General features: G+C 43.5%; 1 protein-coding gene and 1 non-coding gene across 3 annotated transcripts in view; one reads left to right on the top strand and one right to left on the bottom strand.

Moving 5' to 3' along the window:
* The window catches only part of ACE2 (angiotensin converting enzyme 2), a 47352-nt gene extending 24227 nt beyond the window's left edge, over positions 1–23125 (top strand). The window contains exons 9-20 of one of the 2 annotated variants that reach the window (XM_002719845.6): positions 1855–2024; positions 4824–5050; positions 8017–8161; positions 9811–9909; positions 10582–10704; positions 11094–11266; positions 12792–12850; positions 15024–15124; positions 17173–17289; positions 19867–20061; positions 22154–22283; positions 22382–23125. In XM_002719845.6, the coding sequence (XP_002719891.3) occupies positions 1855–2024; positions 4824–5050; positions 8017–8161; positions 9811–9909; positions 10582–10704; positions 11094–11266; positions 12792–12850; positions 15024–15124; positions 17173–17289; positions 19867–20061; positions 22154–22262 (1518 nt within the window). In that variant the 3' untranslated portion in view covers positions 22263–22283; positions 22382–23125. Of the gene's footprint in view, positions 1–1854; positions 2025–4823; positions 5051–8016; positions 8162–9810; positions 9910–10581; positions 10705–11093; positions 11267–12791; positions 12851–15023; positions 15125–17172; positions 17290–19866; positions 20062–22153 lie in introns of both variants that reach the window. The other variant, XM_051826945.3, reaches the window with a different exon arrangement.
* Positions 5301–5484, bottom strand: LOC127485083 (U2 spliceosomal RNA). Its single transcript, XR_016228563.1, has one exon. It is a non-coding gene; the product is annotated as a U2 spliceosomal RNA (small nuclear RNA).
* Positions 23126–24901: the final 1776 nt, after the last annotated feature.

The raw sequence follows: 24901 nt of genomic DNA, 5'->3' as shown, positions 1-24901 counted from the left end.
TCCTAGCACATCCCTGGGAAAAGTCTGTGAGGTCCATAAAATCAGGACACTTCAAGGGCCTGCAAACTACTGCAGTTGTTCTGGCCCCATGTTGCAGTTGAGCAGCAGTCAAGTCCCATCTTTATGTAGATCCTAAGCCTTTCTACAGTGTTTTCACACCCACCTTTTCTCCTAATATTATCTGCCAGACTATCAGGGCAGGTCTTGTGCTAGCTCCTTGCTCTAGGTGAGGAAATTGAGAATTAGCTAAATTATTTGTCCTAACTCGCCAAGACAGCCAACAACAACTAAGGATTGAATTCAGAACTCTTAATCTTTCCAGTTTGTTTTTCCATTTGTTCATTTGTTGTTCATTCAACAGATGTTAACTATGCTTATTAGTCTGCACTATTTTGGTATATGTTCACTCTGCTTAAGAAGGACATACTTATATCAATCCCAATAGCTTGCCATTAAGCCTTTAAAGGTCAATCATTAAAAATAAAGCAAAACAAAACCGTAACCTCATATCCTGTTTTGTATTCCCAGGGTTGACATAGGAGAAAAACCAGATTTGACTAGTCTTTGAGATTAGAGGATGTTCTCTGTGTTACTAAAAATGATTCGTAAACTGTCTGCCAATTATACAAGCTTAGCCTGCCTGATGTGAGCCTTATGTACTAAGCAGGCTTGATAAGCTCCTGGGATACTACTTTCCAGAAAAATTTACTAGATGGCAGATGCCTACTTCTAGCTCTCTGCAGTTCCAGAATATTCTGGAAGTTTAGGCTCCATACATACCATGATGTCTAGGCCCAAGTACCCATTGGCTGGAAGGCCACATTTGGGCCTTTTTGATTCCAAAAGTCCATGCCTTCATACTCACTTTAAGGCTTATTCCTTCCATCAAGCTCAATACAGGGCCTTGCCCCTTGAAGGAACTCAGTCAATTATTGTTGCTTGAATTGAATAGTCTTTAGCAAATAAAAGGTCACTGTTGTTTGTTTGTCCATGGCTATAAAGAATAGGGCCAAAAAAGTCACACGTAATCTTTACTCAGCCTACTGCTAACATTTTCATGTATTTTTTTATTAAGATGATATTATATGAGTAGTTTATTATTTTACTTTTCACTTATTTTTTTTTCTTTTTATTTATTTATTTGACAGGTAGAGTTATAGACAGTGAGAGAGAGAGACAGAGAGAAAGGTCTTCCTTCCATTGGTTCACTCCTGAAATGGCCGCTACGGCTGGTGCTGTGCCGATCTGAAGCCAGGAGCCAGGTGCTTCCTCCTGGTCTCCCATGCAGGTGCAGGGGTCCAAGCACTGGGCCATCCTCCATTGCAGAGAGCTGGACTGGAAGAGGAGCAACCGGGACTAGAACCCGGCGCCCATATGGGATGCCAGTGCCACAGGCAGAGGATTAACCAAGTGAGCCATGGTGCTGGCCCCAACTTCTCACTTACTGTTAAACTGCATTTTACAATATCAGTAGAAATTCTTTAAGTAGAATTTGGGCGGCTGCACAATTTTCCATTCCACAAAGGTATTGTTTATTTAACCTTTCTGATGATTGCTTATACTTTTTTTCCTATTAATCACACTCAGTGTAATTTCTTGACCTAACTTCTGATAATTTCCTAGATTGGTTCCCTAGAGACAAGATTACTGAGACAAAGAATATACACATTTTGAAAGCTGTTCATACATGTTGCCAAATTACCTTTCAGAAAGGTTATGCCAAGATATTTATTCAACAGAATAAATGTTGTTATTTTATTTTTGTCTTTATTTTATAGAATGTTGTTTTTTTTTATGTTATAGAATGTTGTTATTCTAATGTTCAAATTAAATACTGTTCCTTTTTTCCCACAGGGCTGGGATGCAGAGAGGATATTCAAGGAGGCTGAGAAGTTCTTTGTGTCTGTTGGTCTTCCTAGTATGACTCAAGGATTCTGGGAAAACTCCATGCTAACTGAGCCAGGAGATGGCCGGAAAGTGGTCTGCCACCCCACAGCCTGGGACCTGGGGAAGGGCGACTTCAGGTAGTGGGGCTGATATTGACACAGTTGATATCTAATGGGAGAAGATGAACTTCTATCCCTTCTCTTCTTCTCTGAGCGTAGAAGAGATCAGTTAATGCTCCTTGAGCTAAAGGTAGGAGTCCATTAGAGTACATCTGCATTTTTCCCAGAAAAAAAAAAAGATGCTTGCCAGCTGCCCTTAACTTGAACCTTTAGACAGTCTGCCTCATTTGGAATATGAGGGCACTTCAAAAAGTTTGTGAAACAATGGAAATAAAAGATGAACTTATTTTGGTGCAAAAAATTTTTTTGAAAGCCATGCATTAATTTTTCATAATATGCATTTCTCATGAACTTTTTGAAGATCCCCTTATATTATGCATCCACTAGAACAACATGATCATGGTGATGGTTTGGCTCCCATTAGAAAAGGTTTGAGGCTAAGATTTATGGAAGATGACTATGTGAATCAGCCATTGCTCTTCCTCTCCATGTTTCACATTTATGAATGAGACAGGATAGAGAAATCAATAAGCTGGGATAAAAGGAAGAAAGTAGCCTTTCTACTTTCTAAAAGAGACAAGGGGAATGTTCTGTGAGGAGCTGGAAGAGAATTGACCACATCTAGAACAGGAGATAGAATCAGACAGAGCTTGGCCGGTAGCGTTGGAATTGCATCTGAAATATAAGAAAGGTTTGGACAGACACAGCTGGAGGAGAACATGAGGCTGGAGAAAAGCAGGATCAAATGCAGAGGTAGGACCTGGCATGTGTGCTGGAGTCAGCAAGTTTGCTAAAATCAGAAGCATGTGAAGGTGAGTCTGGGTGATGTGGTAGAATGGGCAGAGGGGTTTGAAATCCTAGGTGTGTCACTTAATGACTAGGCAACCTTGAACAAAGTTTCTAATCTTGGGTTTCAGTTTCCTGATTTATAAAGCAGAAGAGTAATTCCCAAGTTTGTAAGTATCTTAGGTTGGGTTCCTTATTTTAGAAATATTTGTACAAGTGTTTCATTTAGAGTGATGTGTCAGGCACAGGGGAGTGAGGGAGGCAGGCTGGGCCAGGGGAAGGAGGTAAGAAGTAAGAAAGGTTGTGATTTCTGCTGGAGACTGACCTCAGCCTGGTCCCTTAAAGCTCCCCAGAGTTAGTCAGACCTTGAACCATAGAGTTGGTCACACCTTGAGACAAGGGGACTGGCCTTTTGTACCCTGAATGAGTCAGTCAGTGGCTGTGGACTGCCACAGAATGTGTATGTGTGTGTGTGTGGGGGGGTGGGCACAACCTCCTGGTTGAGGAACCTCCTGTTTGGCCAAAGCAATAAAAAACGAAGCAGCTATTGGCTCTTATCAGCTATGACTCAGGCAACCGGGGAATGGTGGATCTGCCTGGTACAGGAGAGCCCTACCCTAGAGTAAGGGTTGGCAACCCTTTTCTATGGAAGACCAGATAGTTAAATGATGTCGGCTTTACAGGTCTCTGTTGCAATTACTCAACTCTGCCCTTGTGGCATGAAAGTAGCCATAGCCAATCCCTAAACAGCTGGATGTGGCTATATGCTGATAAAAATTTATTGATAAAAATAAGCCAGCCAGTAGGCTGTGGTTTGCCAAGCCCAGTACTAGCATGATGCTTTAAAATGAGAAGTTATATGTATGAGGGGGCCTCAAAAAGTCTATGGAAAATGGAATTATAACATAATATGAATTTCCCATAAAATTTTTGAAGACTCCACTCCCAAGTTTCTTAGCAGAGATTCTTATACATACAGTAGTCAGTAAATATATAGTAGCTATTCTTAAAATTGTTTCAAAAAAAAACGGAGAGAGGCCAAGTTAGGAAAACCCAGTTGGGGTCATACTGGAGGTGTAAAAAGGCGGCTGAGTGTATTCTTGAGCAGTGAGGCATCCTTAATGGGTGGGAGGTGACATGATCAGAATGGTAGGGAAATTATTTTGGGAATCTACTGAAATATGACTCCTACACCCACCTGAATGAAAATGTTCTCGCCAGGTTGAGAAGGACCACCTAATTACCAAATACAGACCTTAACCCATCAGGCTGAAGCGGAAGTAGTCAACATTTACGAGGTGTTTTTTCACATGCTACTTTCCCTTGTCTTCTGCATTATCGACCTCTTCCGGACTCTGACCTCTCTGAATGCCCTTTCTTCCCGGAGTCAACTTCCTCTCCCAACCCCTTGGTTGCTGGGATCTCCCAAGGCTTTGTTTTTGGCCGTCTTTTTGTCATTCATCACATTCACTCAGTGACTTACCTGCTAAGGACTCCCAAGTCTCAATTTCTAGCCCCTTCTACTATTTCTCTATCTTGGCTAAACCAAGCCGCTGCTTGCAGTGTTTTGAACGCCATGTTCTTTTCTCAAGTCTTTGTCATTGAGCTCTTCCAGGAATGCCCGTCTCCTTGCCATCTACCTAGCAAACTCCTGCACATTGATCAAGGTCCTGATTGCTCATTGCATCCTCAGTAACGCCTTTCTCAGTGCTTCTAGGAGACTGTGCCTGCCTTCACTATCGTCATGGCCAAGGTTGTACTACTGATCACTTATAGAGTATTTGTCTCGGAGTTTTATAGCAGAGCACACTGCTTTCTGTCTTCCTAGGGGTATGTGAGCAGAACAAGATTCATCACTGCCCATCACTTTATATTGAACAACTGGTACAGTGTCTGGGACATAAGAGATAGGTACTCCAGGTTCATTGGTGAATAAATCTTAGAAAATGCTACCAAAACCCCATACAACTCTGCCACAGTGATTAAAGGAAATGCCGTGAGATGCATGCTAATTTTGCTCATTTTGTGCAGGATCAAGATGTGCACAAAAGTAACAATGGACAATTTCCTGACAGCGCATCACGAGATGGGACATATCCAGTATGACATGGCATATGCCACGCAGCCTTTCCTGCTAAGAAATGGAGCTAATGAAGGATTCCATGAAGCCGTTGGAGAAATCATGTCACTTTCTGCAGCTACCCCTGAGCACTTGAAATCCATTGGTCTTCTTCCATATGATTTTCATGAAGACAATGGTATGGACATTTTTCATGATTTGTATGGGGGTGTCTTTAGTCCTATTTGGGCAAAGGTATTTATTGTAATGCATAGAAAATACCTTTTGCCACATAAGGCATAAGGTATTTATGAGTAACTGCAAATTGCTACTGGGAAAAAAATTAAGTATGTATTAGCACATGATAACTTGCGGTCTTATTTTTTTTTTTAAAAAAGAATGCAGAGTAACTGAGTGGAAATTTATTCTGTTGGAAATATCTAACACATTTTGTTTTTTAGTTTAAAAATGTTGAAACAGTCTCACAAAACTGAAATAGCTTGTCCAAGGTCACCTAACTAATTAGTGACAGTGTTCTGATTATATTCCTTTGGTTTTAGGTGGAAATTTTGCACAATTTTAGAGCTACAACAGATTCTACACTTGATCTTAGCCAAAAGGCCAAGAAGCAATACAACAGATTCTAAAAACCATTTTACAGAGGAGAAAATCAAATCCAAGAGAGGGAAATAATGGTCCAAGATCAAAAAGGCAATGTAATGGCAGAATCATAGCCCAATATAAACCAAATCCCTAACCTAAATTCCTTCCTATAATATGTGCAAAGCAAAATGAAACTTGGAATTTGGGATTTTTAAAAGCAGGTGGCACAATATCAATAATGGAAGGGACTGAAACATTTGGCTCATCCAACTGAAGCATGAATTTGCCCTGTACATCCCTTCAAATTCATGCTGTTCTTCAATAACTTTATCCCATTTCTTCTTGCATGGCTCAGACTTGATGGAACATAAAAAATGTTCAGGAGATTCGGATTTCTTCCATGGGGGATACCATGGGTTTTGATTCTTCCTCTTAAAAGTACAGCAAGTAAAGCTGAATACTTTCTCCTCTTCCATGTATTTCTTGCCCCTCATTTGCTGGCTGGAGTGTTTGGTGAGTGAGGTCAAGGCCAGGAGCTCCATCTTTGTGTAGGCCGTTCACTCTGCCTTGATCTCTGGTTCCAGATCCTTGGTGATCGCATAAGGGCCTGTGAGTAGCCAGTGTAAAGCAGTTACCATGTCTGAAATACCGCAGCACAGACCCCGCAGATTATAGACCAGTAGTGGCATCCTCCATGAAGAGAATAACAAAGGCAAAGGAATTAACGGTAGCCACATCTGCTTCCTAAGTTTAAAATAATATTCACTCAAGTCAACGAGCATACATTTATTTGTTTTATCATTTTTTAACGTTTCACGACAGCAGGCAAAAGTGGTCAGATCACTGTTTTTTCACATGATGTTAGATGTGGTTAAACCCCTGCTTCTTTGCTTGGCTCTGCTCCTGATTTGTGAATGATGTTAAACAAACACATTGCTTTCATCCTTGTTTTCTTCCCCCTCTCTCTTCCTTTCTTCCTCCAGATACATGAGGGACTTAAAAATGTTTATGGAAAAATGAAATTTAAAGATTATTTTGATGTGAAAGAAAATTTGGAATCTTATGTGGCTTTTCTCATAATCCACATTTCCTGTGAACTTTTCGAAGAGCTCCCAGATTTATTGAGAACATACCATATATAAGACATTTGATTTTTTTTTTTGGACAGTAGAGAAACAGTGACATGGAAACTAGATAACATCTTCCTGCTTATATTTCAGTGAACTTTCTTGGTACACTCTTTCTTTGATGAGCTCTACTCCCAGTTCATGTCACTAATAAGATATAGAATGAAGTGATATGATTTGCTAAAACACTTAAAATTCCTGGTAAAAAAGATACTAGTATATTTAAAGGGCATTGTACTTTTGATTATCCAGGATTGTGTTCTCTACGGAAATTCTTTTTTTTTTTTTTTATCCCCTCTCTGGTTTACTAGCTTTTCACTATCTTTTTACTACATGTTTATTTAACAAAGACTTGAGAGGGCATTGAGTAGCAGGCACTGCACCGGGTGTACAATCTTGAATGAAATGTCATCAGTCCCTGCCTCCGTGGAGCTTTCAAGAACAAGTGGCATGACTAGGAAAGGAGATAGAGTGGTCCTTATTAACTCTCATAAGAGACATTTGAGGAAGGCAATTGGAACGAATGAAAAAAATGAGGATTGGGCAATTTGTGGATTTTTATTTGCATGTTCTGTTTCATGGCTCCACCCTACTCCAAATTCCTTAGCTGAGAAGGTGAACAGATACATATTGTTATGTTCATTGTTAATATTTCTCATTTGTATAGTAAGTATATCTTGAGGAATATTTTCTTTTCTTTTCTTTTTTTTTTTTTTTGACAGGCAGAGTGGACAGTGAGAGAGAGAGACAGAGAGAAAGGTCTTCCTTTGCCGTTGGTTCACCCTCCAATGGCTGCCGCGGCTGGCGCACCACGCTGATCCGAAGGCAGGAGCCAGGTGCTTCTCCTGGTCTCCCATGGGGTGCAGGGCCCAAGCACTTGGGCCATCCTCCACTGCACTCCCGGGCCACAGCAGAGAGCTGGCCTGGAAGAGGGGCAACCGGGACAGAATCCAGCACCCCGACCGGGACTAGAACCTGGTGTGCCGGCGCCGCAAGGCGGAGGATTAGCCTAGTGAGCTGCGGCGCCAGCCATATTTTCTTTTTTTAAAGATTTTTTTTTAATATTTATTTGAAAGTCAGAGAGAGAGAGAGACAGATATTTTCCATCTGCTGGTTGATTCACCAAATGGCTGCAGCTGACTCAGATCAAAGCCGGGAGCCTGAAACTCCATCCAGCTGTCCCATGTGGGTGGCAGGGGCCCAAGTACTTCAGCCATCTTCCCACAGCTTTCCCAGGCACATTAGCAGGGAGCTGGAGTGAAAGTAGAGAGGCGAGTGCTCATATGCGATGCCTGCACTGCAGGCAGTGGCTTAACCCTGTATACCACAACATTGGCCCCAAGGAATATTATCTTGAAATTAGGAAAATTACCTTTAACACAAGACAGCTACTCTCATCTTCATCTTAATATTACCATTTTCCATTTATTTTCAGAAACAGAAATAAACTTCCTACTCAAACAAGCACTCACGATTGTTGGAACTCTACCATTTACTTACATGTTAGAGAAGTGGAGATGGATGGTCTTTAAGGGTGAAATTCCCAAAGAGCAGTGGATGCAAAAGTGGTGGGAGATGAAGTAAGTCAATGATTCAGTAAAATATTTTCTCGTGAGTTCACTGTTTATTTATTGTTAAATTAGTTAATTTATTTGAGAAGGTGGGGGGAGCAGGGAGGGAGCACTCCCATCTGCTGGTTCACTCCCCAAATGCCTGCTCCAGACAGGACTGAGTCAGGCTGAAGCGGGGTGCCAGGAACTCAATCCAGGTCTTTCGTGTGGATGGCAGGAACCTAAAGACTTCTGCGTCCCAGGGTCTACAATAGTAGGAAGCTGGAGTCAGGAGCCAGAGTAGACTGATACAGGACACATGTGTCCTAATTGGTAGACTAAATGTCTGCCCTCACCAATTACTTAAACTAATTTGACTCACCTGTGCACATACACGTACATAACCAGCTAGTCTCACTGTATTTCATCACCTGAGTGTTTTCTAAAGCCACTAGAACCCTGTAATTTCAGGAAAGGCTGCCAAACTAATGCCACCCCCCACTGACCCTCGACTACTAACTGATCTGAGTTGATGGATAAGTACCTCAACTCCTTTGCACTCAGGTGGGGTAACTCTTGTGGGCGTGCTCTACACTGAGTCCTGGAGCCCCTCAGTGGGGTGGAGCTCCAGTCGCCACAGTGGTAACTCGCTTGATAGCCCACGCTTTGGGGGCTGCTCTCCTTTCCCCGCATGACCGCATTATCCCTTTGCTGATATTTCCTGGAATCATTTTTCCAGGGCCTTGTCTCAGAGTCTGTTTTGAGAAAACCCAAACTAAAGTGACTAGGATTGAGGTTCTCAAAGACTGTTTCCTAGTCAGAATGTTTGAGATCTGAGTAGATAAATCTTGAAAGCTGCAGATGGGGATTTAATTTTCTGAAAATGAAAGAAGTGCATCATTCAGGTCGGGGAACGCCATCTCACCACAGCACCCCGGTGCAGCCACCTGCCACAAACACACATTAGCTATCTCAGTTTTATATTTTTAGTGTCCACTTAAGTGCCATCTGCTCAGATAAAATTTCCTTGGCCCTGCCTTCTACCTTGGGTGAGGTGACACTGCTTCATGTTCTATATTGTTAAGTGGTAGGTCTTTCATTAAATTGATATTATTTAGGAAGTGACTAATATGTTCATTTTTATGTATTTTTTACCCAGTCAAGTCTCCAGGGCAACAGTGAATAACCACGTAACCACAAAATTGGGAGAAAAATGGAAAATGAGGCACAACTGGGGAAGGCTGGGGAGCTGAAGGGGTTTACTGTGCTGGAAAGTGGGTGGTGTTGGGCACAGGCTTCCCAGAGGAGGGGACTTTTGAGTTGAAGAACAAGTAAGATTTCAATTTTACAAAGTTCCTTCTGCCAGGAACACAGTAAGTGCAGTGCCTGATAGGAATTAGTAGGGCTTTCATTGTATGTTTTCATACTTTATGAATCTATTAAATTAGTATTTTGAAGACATAACTATCTTCCAATGGTATATTCTGGCTGAATTAAAAAATAAGATAACCACCTAATGGGCTTTACACTCTTTTTTTTTTTTTAATACTGTTTCTATTTCACCTGACAACCAACTTCAATAGAAATGCCATTGACTGATGAAACTGCAGTTGTGTCCAACCCCACCTCCTCATGATGGGTGCCCCCCAGCTAACGTATCTTTTCCTTTCTTCCCAAAGGCGAGAGATAGTTGGGGTGGTAGAACCCATGCCCCATGATGAAACATACTGCGACCCTGCGGCTCTGTTCCATGTTGCTAATGATTATTCATTCATCCGGTAAATGACAGTTTTCTTTGTTTAACTTTGAGGGTTTGTGAATAACCGTGCTAATGACAAAGAAATAGGGATCAGTGAAGTGATAATTGTAAGTTTTCTTCCTATCTCCAACTTGTACCCCAAGCTCAATATAGATAACTCAATTCAATTCAATTTAACCCAACACGATTTGCTAGGTTAGATAACGTTTGTGGGAGATCTTTTCCCCATTATCAAGGAATCAATAGTACCGTTGGGACAAACTGAAAAGTACTTTTGTTTGTCTTCTTGTTACTGGGGGAGTTCACAATGTATTGTTCTTCACCTATTAGTCCCAGACCTTGGATTTGCCAGGCTTCTGCATCTTTATTGGTAAAATGAAAACAATACTTTTGATTTGTCATACAGATTTATTGGCATAATTTACATAAAATGGCTAAAAATCCATAAAACACAATACAAACATGAGCTAACATTTGAGTAGTGCTGCCTTGTTTATGAATTGATATGCAAACTGCAAGTAGACTATGATGAGATTGTACAGTTTTTGTTTGGGTCTTTCTGGAGAAAGAAGTTTTGTTAGTATCTCTTTGGTTACTTAGACTCCCGGATTTAAATGTACAGCCTAATCTATGACTCTGCCACAGTAACTCAGCATGGGACTGCTTTTTCGCTTCTTTGTCTCTTGTACAGATATTACACCAGGACAATTTATCAATTTCAGTTTCAAGAAGCCCTTTGTCAAGCAGCTCAACATGAAGGTCCCCTGCACAAATGTGACATCTCAAATTCCACTGAAGCTGGGCAGAAGCTGCTGTAAGAAATGACTCAATGCTTCGTCTCCAATATTCATTCATTTCCATGCTTTGGTTTGAATGTGATTTCTTTGTTCCAAAAAGAACATTTTGGCTTTAAAATGTCCTCATCCACAAAGTAAATGTTTAATCTGTGATCACACAGGAACCTAGACCATTCGCTGGCTCGATGGGCCACCTGCTGTCTCCATGTTATAACTTCAGAGCTCCCTTTGTAGTCAGTGGAAGGGCATAGAGAGTTTGAGGGATGAATATCTCATCAATACGTTTTATTTTCTTATCTGCCAGGAGCAAACTTGTGCAAGTGAAAGAGCACTTAGGCTACAGATGTAAGTATATGTGCATCTGGAATCTCTCAAAGTATTCTGAACACCCTCTTTTCTCATGTAGCAATATGCTGAGACTCGGAAGATCAGAACCCTGGACCTTAGCATTGGAAAATGTTGTAGGAGCAAAAAATATGGATGTAAGACCACTGCTCAACTACTTTGAGCCCTTGTTTACCTGGCTGAAAGAGCAGAACAGGAATTCCTTTGTGGGCTGGAGCACTGAGTGGACCCCATGTGAGTATACCATGCTGACACATTTTGCAAAGGCCACGTAGCTGCGAATGCTTCCCCCTACTTAGAAGCTGACTTAGACGGTGCTGTGCTGGCAGCTGCCATTTGATGGGGGTAGGAAGCACATGTGTAATCACCTACTGTGTACCTGGCATTGTGAAAACTATTGTACACATACACCCCCATGCACACAGATGCGCACACATGTACACTTGCAAGTCTGTTTTTATTAGTCTCATCTTTAAAAGCGTATAAAAGTCTTCAACCCCCACTGTACCTGACTCCTATTTTTCAAAGACATGCACTTTTAACAATTTTAATGCTATAGCTTCTTTCTGGCAGTTACTTTCACATTTCTAAATAATTTGTTTATATTGGTCTCTCGTTATTGGTCATTTTTTTACTTTTACTTCTGCCTGTTCTTCTACTTCCATTTCTTACTCTCTCAGTAAAGCTTTATTGTGATTTTTAGTAAAGCAGCTGTCAATAGTCACATCATTATGCCTGTAGGTCCATGTAATATACTCTGTTGTGTCATTTCTTTTCTTTTCTTTTCTTTTTTTTTTTTGACAGGCAGAGTGGATAGTGAGAGAGAGAGAGAGAGAAAGGTCTTCCTTTTGCCGTTGGTTCACCCTCCAATGGCCGCCACGGCTGGCGCACCGCGCCAATCCGAAGGCAGGAGCCAGGTGCTTCTCCTGGTCTCCCATGGGGTGCAGGGCCCAAGCACTTGGGCCATCCTCCACTGCACTCCCGGGCCACAGCAGAGAGCTGGCCTGGAAGAGGGGCAACCGGGACAGAATCCAGCACCCCGACCGGGACTAGAACCCAGTGTGCCGGCGCCGCTAGGTGGAGGATTAGCCTAGTGAGCCGCGGCGCCGGCCTGTTGTGTCATTTCTAATGTGACTTTTTGTTTGTCCCAGAGTTTCTATTTGCTTCAATATTTTTTGCATGTATAATTTGCTGTCTGTATTGCATTTGGTTCCCCCCACCCCCGAACTGTTCTAATATATTGATTTCTTTCAGTCTAATTTATTTCCCTAGAGACTTTCCTCTTGGAGTGGTACATCCTTTTGCCTCAATCTGGAACAGTTCTCATCTCGAGTCTCCTTTTGTTTGTTGTTCTCTGGAGTTGAATCCACTGCTTCCTGGATCCCATGTCTTCTTGGATTATCTCTAGTTTTATTGGAACACAGCTCCCAAGTGGCTGTTTAAGCAAGGGCATATGGGGTGGGAGGATCAGCTGTTCCTCAAAGTGTTTTTAACCACAGTCTTGTTTTCTGCCCAGTGTCCTCTTCGTACCCTCTGCTGTACCTGTATTGCAAGACTTTCCCTCTGTGCATACCATACATCATGGCTTTCTATCTCCTGAGAAAGCACTTCCCACCATTTCTCATTTTCCAAAAGTGTGCTTGTACCTTGAAAAAAATCCTTTACTAGTACTTTGGTGGGACTGCAGGAGGGGGAAAAATAAACATATGTGTTCAACCTGTCACTTGTAACCAGCAATCTGTAATTTCTCTTCAATCAGATGCTGACCAAAGCATCAAAGTGAGGATAAGCCTAAAAACAGCTCTTGGAGACCAGGCAGTGAGTATTCCCACAGTGTACCCGTTATGTTTCAGTGCATCTCTTCCCTTAAATAGGACGCGATAGCCTCATTTCAGCTTGGTCTGAAAGAGGAAAGGCCATGGTTTTCTTCCGAACTATTAGCCGCAGATTCTAGCCTTCCGCTTCTTTTTTTTTTAAGTAACTTGTTCCTTTTTGAACAGGCTGTGCATGCTTTTTACTTATTACCTTGGAGATGTTGTAAAGGTCAATGAGAAATCATCTGTACCAGTCCTTAAATCTCAAATATTATTCCAATGGACTCTTATCACTTTTGTTTGTATTTGAGGAAGAGGACATGGTTATATTTTGAGCCGTTGTTTTTAGAAGCAGTATGGTTAGGAAGTTATTGTTTGTTTTGTTCTGCTCAATTATCTATGTCCTGGCTTTACTTAGAGTGCGTTCTGTGGGTCAACAGCATCCGAATCACCTGGAAACCTGTTGAAAATGTAGAATCTCAGGCCCCAGCCCTGGACCTGCTTAATCAGAGTGTGCATTTTGGCAAACCCTGGGGGGGATTTGTTTATGCAGTAAGCACTCAGAAGCTCTGATTTGGAACACTGTTTCTCAAACTTGGCTGCACATCAGAGTCATATGGGGAAGTTTTCAAAATATTAACACCTGTGTTTCACCCCAGGAAATTCTGATGTAGTTGCTTTGGGGTGTGGCTTTAAGAGTTGGGCAACAAGACTCTTAGAAGCTCCTCAGGTGATTCTAATTATGGGAAACTTTGAGAACCACTGGTGTAGTGATCCATTTTGGGGTAACAAATATTTATCGAAAATCATATTACTTACACTTTTTTTAAAGATTTATTTATTTATTTATTTGAAATAAATTTGCAAGGAGCGGCTTTACCTGCTACGCCACAATGTCAGCCGCTTTTTCTTGATGTGTCCTCATGTGATCTGTCCATGCAACAAGGGAATGGTAAATACTTGTATTTTCTGTGGAAGGCCAACTGTATCTATGGCATTATTTTGAGAACTTAGCCTTAAAAAAATTCAAATACGGAAATAGTAATGAGAGTAACAATATTAACATTGTTATTACTATCAAAGTACCCTCCCTACACATAAACACACACACACACACACACACACACACACGACCTGGGTGAAATTAAGCTGAAGTGAATGTAATAATTCTTTTGTGAAATCTTAGACTTTTTTTCCTAAGAGGGGAAAGGAGAAGCAGAGCCTGTGCCATTTTTGGTCTCTACTGCCATCTACTGGACGAAAGAGGGAAAGCTTGTTTTTCCTCTCAAGTCTCTCAAGGCCCTTTTGAAACAAACCATTTGCTTAGCACTGGAAAACAAGAGCAATTACCTTGCTCTTCACGGCGAGTTATTTTTTTCCTTTGAACCTTAAGTCTCTTTTTCGTTTACTCTCGTACTTGCATGAGAACTTGTCATACAATAGTAAACACTCAGTTTATTTGCCTACAGTGCATAGACATTTTAAGCAAACCCACAACTTTTGATTGACTCTGATCTACAACCCATCCTCGGGCTGTTTATTTTTGATTCATATGAAATCAAAGTAAAAGGACCACTGACCCCAGTGGTTTCTAAAGTGTGGTTCCGTGAGCAGCAGCAGTAATTGGCAGCCCCCGGGAGTCTGTGAGCGCTCCAGTGTCAGGGCTTTTCCCAGCCTTTCTGAGTCAGAACCTCTGAGGGTGGGGCCCAACAGTCTGTGTTTTAACCAGCCCCCCAGGTGATGCTGACCTCCCTTGTGTTGCTGTTCTCTGACTTAAGCAGAAGCAAGACACCGGAATATGAGCAGCAATGCTTGAAAAGTACCAGGCTTTATTATGAAAATTTATTGATTTGCTAATTCACTCATCAAATGCTGCAACAGCCAGGGTTCTAGTCGGCAGAAGCTAGAAGGCAGGAATTCAATTGATTTTCCATGTGGGTGGTAGGGGCCAAAGTACTTGAGCCATCACCTGCTTCCTCCCAGGGTGCACATGGTCAGGAAGCTGGAATTGGGAGCAGAGCTGGAGCAGAGGCAAGACTCCAAACCAGGCACTCCCATCTGGGATGTGGGTTTCCCAAGAGGAATCCTCACTGTTGCACCAAACACCCACCCTGAGTATCAGGTTTAAATATGTCCTATGATCCCTACTGAGCAATGTCTTTCTTCTGAATTTGCAGTACGAATGGAATGACAGTGAAATGTACTTATTCCGGTCATCTGTTGCATATGCCATGAGAAAATACTTTTCAGAAGTCAAAAACCAGACGATTCTTTTTGGGTGAGTTCTCAAGTTCTTCCAACCAGCATTCCCCTTCCTCTTGAATTCCAAAAGATATTCTGCTTACAGTTTTCTTCAGGTGAAATTAAGAAAAAGCTCCTCATAATTTGAGGACTTCTCCAGCATCCTGGACTTTGGACCACTCTGTGTAGGATGATTGTGGCTTATTAGACTCCCAGATCGCAAGGACCGTGTTCTTGTTCAGCAGCTCTCCCTGTGCTCCTCTTGCTCCCAAAACTGTCACCTACCCTCAGTACTGAAAAAAGAAAGGGCAGAACGCTGCTGTCATTGAACTGATACACTAGTGTATATGTTGTGTATGTATGATACATATGTGAAATAGAGAATTACATGGCAATAAATGCTAGGCAGAAGAGTGCAACAAGGACGGGATTGGAAGTGCTGATAGGTGTGTGTGAGGGTGGGAAGGGAGTTCCTTTTGAAGTGGAATGGTCAGAAGAGACCTTACTAATAATTAAGTAAATACATGAAACAGGAGAGAGCTCCAGCAAGGCCATCAGTGGGAGAAAACATTTCGTCTGGGAAACAGCAGGTGCAGACGCTTTGCCTTTTGAAGGAACAGGCAGGCGGCCAATGTGGCTGGAACAGAGCATCTACTAGGAGACAAGGAGATGTGGTCAGGGCAGTGGTCAGGCCTAGGGGCAGGAGAGCGAGAAGAAAGTTCTTGTGGAACTGAAGGCCATTCTAAGGACCTCGGCTTTTGTTCTGAACAAGAGGGGTATGACTCGGCCGGCACCGCGGCTCACTAGGCTAATCCTCCACCTAGCGGCGCCGGCACACCGGGTTCTAGTCCCGGTCAGGGCGCCGGATTCTGTCCCGGTTGCCCCTCTTCCAGGCCAGCTCTCTGCTGTGGCCAGGGAGTGCAGTGGAGGATGGCCCAGGTGCTTGGGCCCTGCACCCCATGGGAGACCAGGAAAAGCACCTGGCTCCTGGCTCCTGCCATCGGATCAGCGCGGTGTGCCGGCCGCAGTGTGCCGGCCGCGGCGGCCATTGGAGGGTGAACCAACGGCAAAGGAAGACCTTTCTCTCTGTCTCTCTCTCTCACTGTCCACTCTGCCTGTCAAAAAAAATAAATAAATAAATAAATAAAAAAAAGAGGGGTATGACTCAAGCACTAGAAACCATATGGCCTACCTTAGCTTTCACTAGACTCAGTCACTACCTTCATTCATGGGTGCGACATGTTTGGTGGTGGGGCCAGCTTGGGGGCTATTTCTGTTCACTTTGCTGTTTATCACTGTCGCTCCCCCTCTTCGCGGAGGAACGACACAGGACCCTGCGCTGTTCTTTTGCCTGCTCGGCCCTCCCCGGGTTTGCTGCTGGTTCTTCCCGGGTTGGCTACCGACCCTTCCACCTCCGTGGAAGGGCGGTTCCCCCTAGCCACTTTCCCCACTTCCGCGGGGGAGTGGCACACCGCCGGCCGGCTCTCTCGGGGGCTGCACAGGTGTTCCTTCAGATAGATGTTCCCCTTAGATGTTCCTGGTGCATGTTGTCTCTCTCCTCCTTTATAGTCCTCTTCCACCAATCCCAACTCTGCTACCCACACGCCGAGTACGCTGCTCTCCTCCAATCAGGAGCAGGTCCTACAGTTTATTGGTTGAACTGGAGGCAGCTGTGTAGAAGCTGTTTCTCCCTTCTCAGCGCCATATTGTGGGAGAGCAGATGCATAGAATAAGTCTTAATTCCAGTAACTTAGTCTAGTCCGAGTTGCTCCCCACAATCACCATCTTGGGTCACCAGTGATTCTTTGCTATTCTTCTGGGGCTTTCAGTTTACAATTTCTCTCTCATTGAAAAAAAAATGTTTTATACAAGGTCAGAACCAAGAGTTCCAAAACTCTATATTGCAACTTTCATGTCCTTGACATAGTTGGGCAAGCTTATCGGTAGTAGGAGATGACATCCTCCTGTTTGCCATCATGCCCCATGTTTCTTTCTCTACCTGTGATCCTCTCCTTCCATGGCAAGGGAAGTCTTTGTTGTGTCCTCTGTGCCCCAAGGGAAGACGTTTCTTTTGTTTCTCCACAGGGAGGAGGATGTCAGAGTGAGTGATTTGAAACCAAGAATCTCCTTCAACTTCTTCGTGACTGCACCTAACAACGTGAATGACATCATCCCTAGAAATGAAGTTGAAGAGGCTATCAGGTGACGGCTAACTTTCAAACAGACTGGTTAAGGGCTGAAGGGGTTAACACATGCAACAAGAGCTAATATTTGCTCTTTCTGTGTGCTGAGCATTGTTCTGGTTATTTACATGCTTTATCTCATCCCACAACCTTGGGTTTTAATGAGCTGATTTGGATTCCCGCAGATGCAGGACCTTAGAAAAGGGTTTCTATGAAAGTGGTTTATTTGGGAGGTGATCCCAAGAAGCACTGATAGGAAAATGTGGACAAGAGACAGAGAAGGGAAGACAGACAGTATTTATAGGTTAGCAAGTTACTTCTGTGGGCAACCCGAGCCAAATCCTGCTGGGACACTCGGAGACCATGGAGAATGTGCACCTGAGATGTCCCAGCAGAAGGTTGAGGGAGCTGGGGTATTTATTCACCACCTCCAGTCAGTGGTTCGGAACAGCTTCCAGGTGGCATTACTTCCCCCGCAATTCTGGTCGACAGGCAGGGCAGATCTTTTGCTCTGAGGATGCTCTCGGGCAGAAGGAAGTAGGTACTGGCTGAAGGAAAATTGACCGACACGCATGGAAGGTAGTGCAGAAGGGACTTGGGCAAGTAGTGCCTTTATTTGCTATAAGGACTTTGGTGTAGGATTCGTTTAACTGCTGAAAGCCTGAAATAGATATGCAAGGCTAAGATTCCTTAGACATTGGTTAATTGGTAGGACGGGACTTACTATTAGAAGAAATGATTTGTCCAGTGTGCCCCAATTATTTCCCACAACAGACAGCAGGAGTAAAGAATGGATAGACCTTCTAGCTGGTTCCTTTTGTCATTAAAAAAAGGTTTCATACAGACTGCCTCTGGATAACTCACTAGGTGGCCCTCTTGAGCTGCGTCAGTAAGTCCTGCTTACCTTTGGAAGCAGATCTAAGACTTGCTGGGCAGCGTGTGTCTAAAAAATCTGGCTTGGTTGGAGTGTATGACCTGATGACCCAATCATACCTACTCACTCGCTCACTGCTTCCCAAGGACTTGTGTTTGTCATAGGAAATAGTGGCAGCTGAGATTCATGAAAGAGCTCAGCCCTTCTGGATACCCAGCTGCAATCTGCAGGACACCTTGAACTTGCTATCTCCAGAGTGACTTGAAACATTTTCAGGTTGAACTTGCCAGGGGTTACATGCCTAATAATGTTTTTTTAAAAATTGATTTTATTTATTTGAAAGACAGAGTTACAGAGAGAGGTAGAGACAGAGAGAGGTCTTCTATCTGCCGGTTCACTCCCCAGATGGCTGCAACGGCTGGAGCTGTGCAGATCCGAAGCCAGGATCCAGGAGCTTCTTCCAGGTCTCCCATGTGGGTGCAGGGGCCCAAGGACTTGGGCCATCTTCTACTGCTTTCCCAGGCCACAGCAGAGAGCTGGATCAGAAGAGGAGCAGCCAGGACTAGTGCCGGCGCCCGTATGGGATGCCAGTGCTTCAGGCCAGAGTGTTAACCCACTGCACCACAGCGCCGGCCCCCTAATAATGTTTTGACCTCTCTTCCTCTCTGGTGTACTCTGACCTCCTGACCTGGGTTATACCCAGGTATAGGAGGATAAGATGCTGAATACTTGCATCTTTGATCTAGAATATTCTTCATTTCACTGTTTTTGTTTTAAATAATCTTCATCCTTTTGCCTCCATTAAAATTGAGTCATTTTCCATCCCAGTGCAGGAGACATTGGGAAAGGTCCCTTTCCTATGTTACTTTCCAGTGCTGCCTCTAAATACCAGACACTTTTATTTGGAAAATTCTACTACATTTGTAGAAGAGGGGAATCCAATTACCTTTGTTCTTTATTTGATATAAAGCCTTTGGAGATAGACTCTTTACAGATGACATAGTCTTGCCAATAACAAGGGTACTACAAAAGGTTGATGGAAAAATGGAATGAAAAGATGAGTTTATTTTGGTGCATCTTCATGAACTTTTTGAAGATCCCTTATATGCAACTAACTGCCTTTAAAACACAGTGGCCACAAATGAAAACATATCAACCAATTGCACATTTCCATTCAAGCTGTTGACAAATCTAATCTAAGTTGTAAGGTATGAAAGGTGTGTAATTGTCAAAAGCTTATATCTTTCATTGGACCTGATTATCTACTTTGCTATTATATATAATTACCATTTAAAAGTACATTCTTTTTTTAAAAAAAAAAAACTTTATTTGAGAGGCATAAAAAGAGATAGATAGACAGAGAGGGTGAGGTTCCATCTACTGGTGTACTCTTCAAATGGCCACAATGGCTCAGGAGCCCAAGCTGGGAGCCTGGAATTCATTTCAGGTCTCCCACCTGGGTGGCAAGAACCCTTGAGCCATCACCACTGCCTCCCAGAGACTGCACTAACAGGAAGCTGCAGTCAGGAGCCAGAGCTGGGAATCAAACCTAGGTACTCTGACATGGGATGTGGGCATCTTAAGTATGAGGCTAAATGCCAGTGTCTACATGTGCATTCTTGTGATAAGCCTCAAATCCTTTTGGGAACAATGATACATGGAATAAATATACATGATTTTATTTTGCCTAAGTGTCTTTCTATGTTTTGCTTTTGCAAACAGCATGTCCCGGAGTCGTATCAATGATATTTTCCGTCTGGATGATAACAGCCTGGAGTTTGTGGGGATTCAGCCAACACTTGAACCCCCTTATGAGTCACCTGTCCCCATATGGCTGGTTGTTTTTGGAGTTGTGATGGGAATGATAGTGATTGGCATTGTTGTCCTGATCTTCACTGGAATCAAGGACCGAAGGAAGTAGGTGATCTTTCCTAAATTTATCCATCCAAAAGAAAGACAGGTTTAGGGAATACTACTGGGGAAGTGTACCATAAGGGGTAGGTTGTATAGGCCAGTTAGTTGGGCCATTTTGCACCTAAATATCCTGATGCATCCCCTAGGTGTTTACCATATGTTATTAGCACTTCACCTTGCAGCCAGTGTGGCTCCCCTGCTGCAAACCCAGCAGGGTGGGTGGGCTCAGGGGACTGTCTTTGCTGCAGGACCCTCCCTAGTCTGGAAGTGACCCTGTAGCCTGGACCAGTGGTAGATCTGCACTGTATGATCATTTAAGAATGAGCTCTGATATCTGCTTCAAACTGCCACTCTAACTACCCGCATTCCTCCTCAAGCGGCTCAAACTCCACGTTATCTCCTTAGTTCAAGGTCATTACCCTCTAATTTGTTCTGGAGTTGAAGATCAAAGTTCATTGAGGAATTAAATCACTAGAGATCTGATTTATAATGTTGCTTTGCTACTGCATGCTTTTTTTTCCTGACCTTGAGAAATAGTTGACTTTTGTAGGGCTTATGAAATGAAGGTTAATAATAATACTGTATAGCACCTAACACTTCAGGCTGTCTAAACATATCATTGATTGCATCTTTACATGTATGAGTCTATTTTGGTCAAACTTTAGAGATTTTTAGTTCTCCAAAATAGGTTCACTTAAAAAAAATCTGACATTGAATAGGTGTTACATTCACACGGTTCAAATGAAAAATCCAAATGGATGCACAGAGTCTCCATGTCATCCTTTGCCTCCAATTTTTCTTCCCAAAGCCAACCAAAATGATCAGTTTCTTGAATACCTATAAATATATATCCCTTTCTAGTATACAAATGTTAGCAGATTATACACAAAGTTCTGCATATTTTTATTTCTCATTTAATATGTTCTAGTGATCTAGCCATATTGCATAAAGAGCTTCCCTGTTTTTTCCTGGCAACCTGCCTCTCATTATATGGATGAATCATATTTTCTTTTTTTTAATTAATTAATTTATTTATTTTAATTTTTTGACAGGCAGAGTAGATAGTGAGAGAGAGAGACAGAGAGAAAGGTCTTCCTTTTGCCGTTGGTTCACCCTCCAATGGCCGCCGCAGCTGGTGCGCTACGGCTGGCGCACCACGCTGATCCGATGACAGGAGCCAGGTGCTTCTCCTGGTCTCCCATGGGGTGCAGGGCCCAAGCACCTGGGCCATCCTCCACTGCCTTCCTGGGCCACAGCAGAGAGCTGGCCTGGAAGAGGAGCAAGCGGGACAGAATCCGGTGCCCCGACCGGGACTAGAACCCGGTGTGCCGGCGCCGCAAGGCGGAGGATTAGCCTAGTGAGCCGCGGCGCCGGCCATGAATCATATTTTCAACCAGCCCTCTACTGATGGACTTTTTTTTTTTAAAGATTTTATTTATTGATTTGAGAGGCAGAATTACCGAGAGAGAGAGGGAAAGACAGAGAGAAAGGTCTTCCATGTGTTGGTTCACTCTCCAGATGGCTGCAACGGCTGGAGCTGAGCCAAGCCGATCTGAAGCCAGGAGCTAGGAGCTTCTTCTGAGTCTCCCACACGGGTGCAGGGGCCCAAGCACTTGGACCATCTTCTACTGCTTTCCCAGGCCATAGCAGAGAGCTGGATCGGAAGAGGAGCAGCCAGGACATGAACTGGCACCCATATGGGATTCCGGTGCCACAGGCAGAGGCTTAGCCCACTATGCTACAGCTCCAGCCCTACTGATGGACTTTCATGTTGTTTCCAAATGTTTGTGTTTATAAAAAAGTTGCAGTGGCTTAACATAGGTAATTTTCAGTGTATACCAATATAACTATAAGATACTAGGAAATCTGGGTCACCGTATGTGTGCACTTCTAATTTTGACAACTATTGCTGAATTTCCCTCAATAGAGGATGTGCCCACTTATATCATCAATTTATACCATTTCCTGCCCCCTCCCCCCCAACCTGACCTCTTAACACGGGCTGCCATCAAACTTTTTGATCTTTATCTGTTTGGTTAGTGACAAGTGTCCTGCTTACATCACCATGCTAAAGTGGCTTTGTTTTATTTAACAGGCAAAAGCAAGCCAAAAGGGAAGAAAATCCTTATGGCTTTGTGGACATGAGTAAAGGAGAAAATAATTCGGGATTCCAAAACAGTGATGATATCCAGACTTCATTTTAGAGAAATCTTTTTCCTTTTGAGGTGAAGTTCTTGTATGTAAATGTTAATTGCATCGTTCAGAAAATATAAGATTATAAAAGTGTTATTAAATATCAAAACTATGGCTCTGTTCCGGACAGGTTGCCTTGAGCGAATATGATGGAAGAGTGGGCAGCCTCACCGACATTTCTCTCCATATTTATTTCTGCCTCAGGATTTGACTTCTCTTCTGTTTCCTAATAGAGATGTTTATGTTAGAGATAACAGACAAAAAGTTTCTTGGGCTTCACAGGCTATTACGGGAAAATGGAAGTGAAAATTTCTGTTGCATTACTGTAGTTGAAAACAAAAAAGATGTATCATGGGAACAAGCGCTGGGCCTTGGATGGAATCGGCGGGGGGGCATTTGTGAGGACAGGGCCCATGAACTGGTGGGCTTGGAGGAACTGAGCGTGGCACACACAGTCCACTTGAATCCAAGCGTGAAGGCTGATGGGCTTTCTTCACAGTGACTTAATTCAAGTACTCTAGGGATTCGTGTGCACACAGTGATGTCTAGAATGGACTAAGTCTTCTTCAGAGGGACAGGCTGAAACAAGAGCGAGCAAGAACCCAAAGAACAGGGGGAGCACCTTACCTTTTTGTTTTCAAGCTGCTAGATCAACATCTCCCCACGACACACACCCAGCACTGGGGCGAGGCCTCCCTGAGTGCCCAGAGACCTGCTTCTGTTATTCTCTAACTGTGGAGGGAGTGGGAATTCTAACTGAATATTCAGCCTCCGAAGTGTGTATCCAACTTCTTACATCTTTTGTAGTCATTTGCTGTTGTCTGAATGTTGAGCACAAAGCAGGCATCCAATAAAGACTTCCTAGATTTACACACTCCGGTCACACGTGTCCTTATGTGCTGAGGCCTGTGGGTGTTCTGTCCGCTTTTCACCATGGACATCTCTCTGGGATCCTCGGCTTCCCAAAATTCTTAGGAATTTTTTTTTATTAACATAATTTATAAATCAGCCTCAAAACAGTTATGTTCCATTGTGGACACCATCAGGTTAGGAACCAAACTTGATTTGGCTTGTATATTTCTCAGAGTTCCTAGCTCAGAACTTTTTTTAAAGACTTGTTTATTTATTTGAAAGGCAGACTTACAGAGAGGCAGAAGCAGAGAGATGGGGGGGGGGTGCTGCCACTGCTTTCCCAGGTGACAGCAGAGAGCTGATCAGAAGTGGAGCATCCATCTGGGATGACAGCACTGCGCAGCGGCCTCACCCGCTTCGCCACAGTGCTGGCCCCCCAGCTCAGTTCTGGTCACAGCATCTACTGCATACCTGGAGTTTAATTAGAACTAGATTAAGTAGATTAGCATATCCAAACTCTATAGGGCAATGCGCGACAGCATTTCTTCCTTGGCAAAGCACCCACATACCCATTTCATTGATACCCTTTTTCTCTTATCTTTTGTTATCTCCCATCCTCTCCTATACATTATGAAAATCTGCCAAGCTACTGATATCTAAATGTCCCTTGTAATTGCCACATTCTCTTCATGAAGTTCCTAACCCTAGTGTTGATTTTTTTTTGACAGGCAGAGTTAGACAGTGAGAGACAGAGAGAAAGGTCTTCCCTCTGTTGGTTTACACCCCTCCCCCACAAATGGCCGCCACAGCCAGCACTGCGCTGATCCGAAGCCAGGACCCAGGTGCTTCTCCTGGTCTCCCATGGGGTGCAGGGCCCAAGCACTTGGGCCATCCTCCACTGCCTTCCCAGGCCACAGCAGAGAGCTGGCCTGGAAGAGGGGCAACCGGGACAGAATCCGCGCCCTGACCGGGACTAGAACCCGGTGTGCTGGTGCCGCTAGGTGGAGGATTAGCCTAGTGAGCCGCGGCGCTGACCCCTAGTGTCGATTTAACACAGCCCAAGAATCATCTCTGCAGGAACCAGTTTCATTAGCTAATACCTTCAAAAGAGCCTCTCCAGCCAAGCCAAAGAAGCCTCAGGTACCTGACACAAAATCTAGCTGTAACACAGACGTTTGAAAACCTTCTCATTTCTGTAACTTCATTCCGGAGTTTTCCCCATCACAGTGATCACTTTTCCCAGCAGGTGAAGTCTGTGGGCCTTCTGTGCAGCAGAGTCCTCTGAAAGAATGGAGCCTTTACCAAGAGTCCTGTACCTGGGCCTAGGCTGAGTAGCAGCAAATGGCGGCCCGTGCGCCTAATCCTGCTCACCATCTGTTTTTATAAGCCTATGAGCTAAGAATGCTTTTCTCATTTTTAAATGGTTGAAAAAAATTAGAATAGGGGCCAGCACTATGGCATAGTGGGTTAAGCTGCTGCCTGCAGTGTTGGCATCTCATATGGGTGCTGGTTCAGGTCCCAGCTGCTCCACTTCCCATCCAGCTCCCTGCTAATGTACCTGAGAAAGCAGTGAAAGATGGCCCAGGTGCTTGGCCCCTGCACCCACGTAGGAGACCTGGAAGAAGCTCCTGGCTCCTGGCTTTGGCCCTGACCTAACCTTGGTCAGGTGTTGTGGCCACTTGGGGGAGTGAACCAGCGAATGGAAGATTTCTGTGTTTCCCTCTTTCTCTAACTCCACCTTTCAAATAAATTAATTAATCTTAAAAGAAAGTAGAATAATATTTCATGGCATGTGAAA

Source organism: Oryctolagus cuniculus, chromosome X, assembly GCF_051225735.1.
Source record: "Oryctolagus cuniculus isolate XC-2025 breed Fujian yellow rabbit chromosome X, ASM5122573v1, whole genome shotgun sequence".
Classification (NCBI taxonomy): domain Eukaryota; kingdom Metazoa; phylum Chordata; class Mammalia; order Lagomorpha; family Leporidae; genus Oryctolagus; species Oryctolagus cuniculus.
Note: the sequence above shows the minus strand (reverse complement) of the source record. Positions and strands in the feature narration are given on the sequence as shown.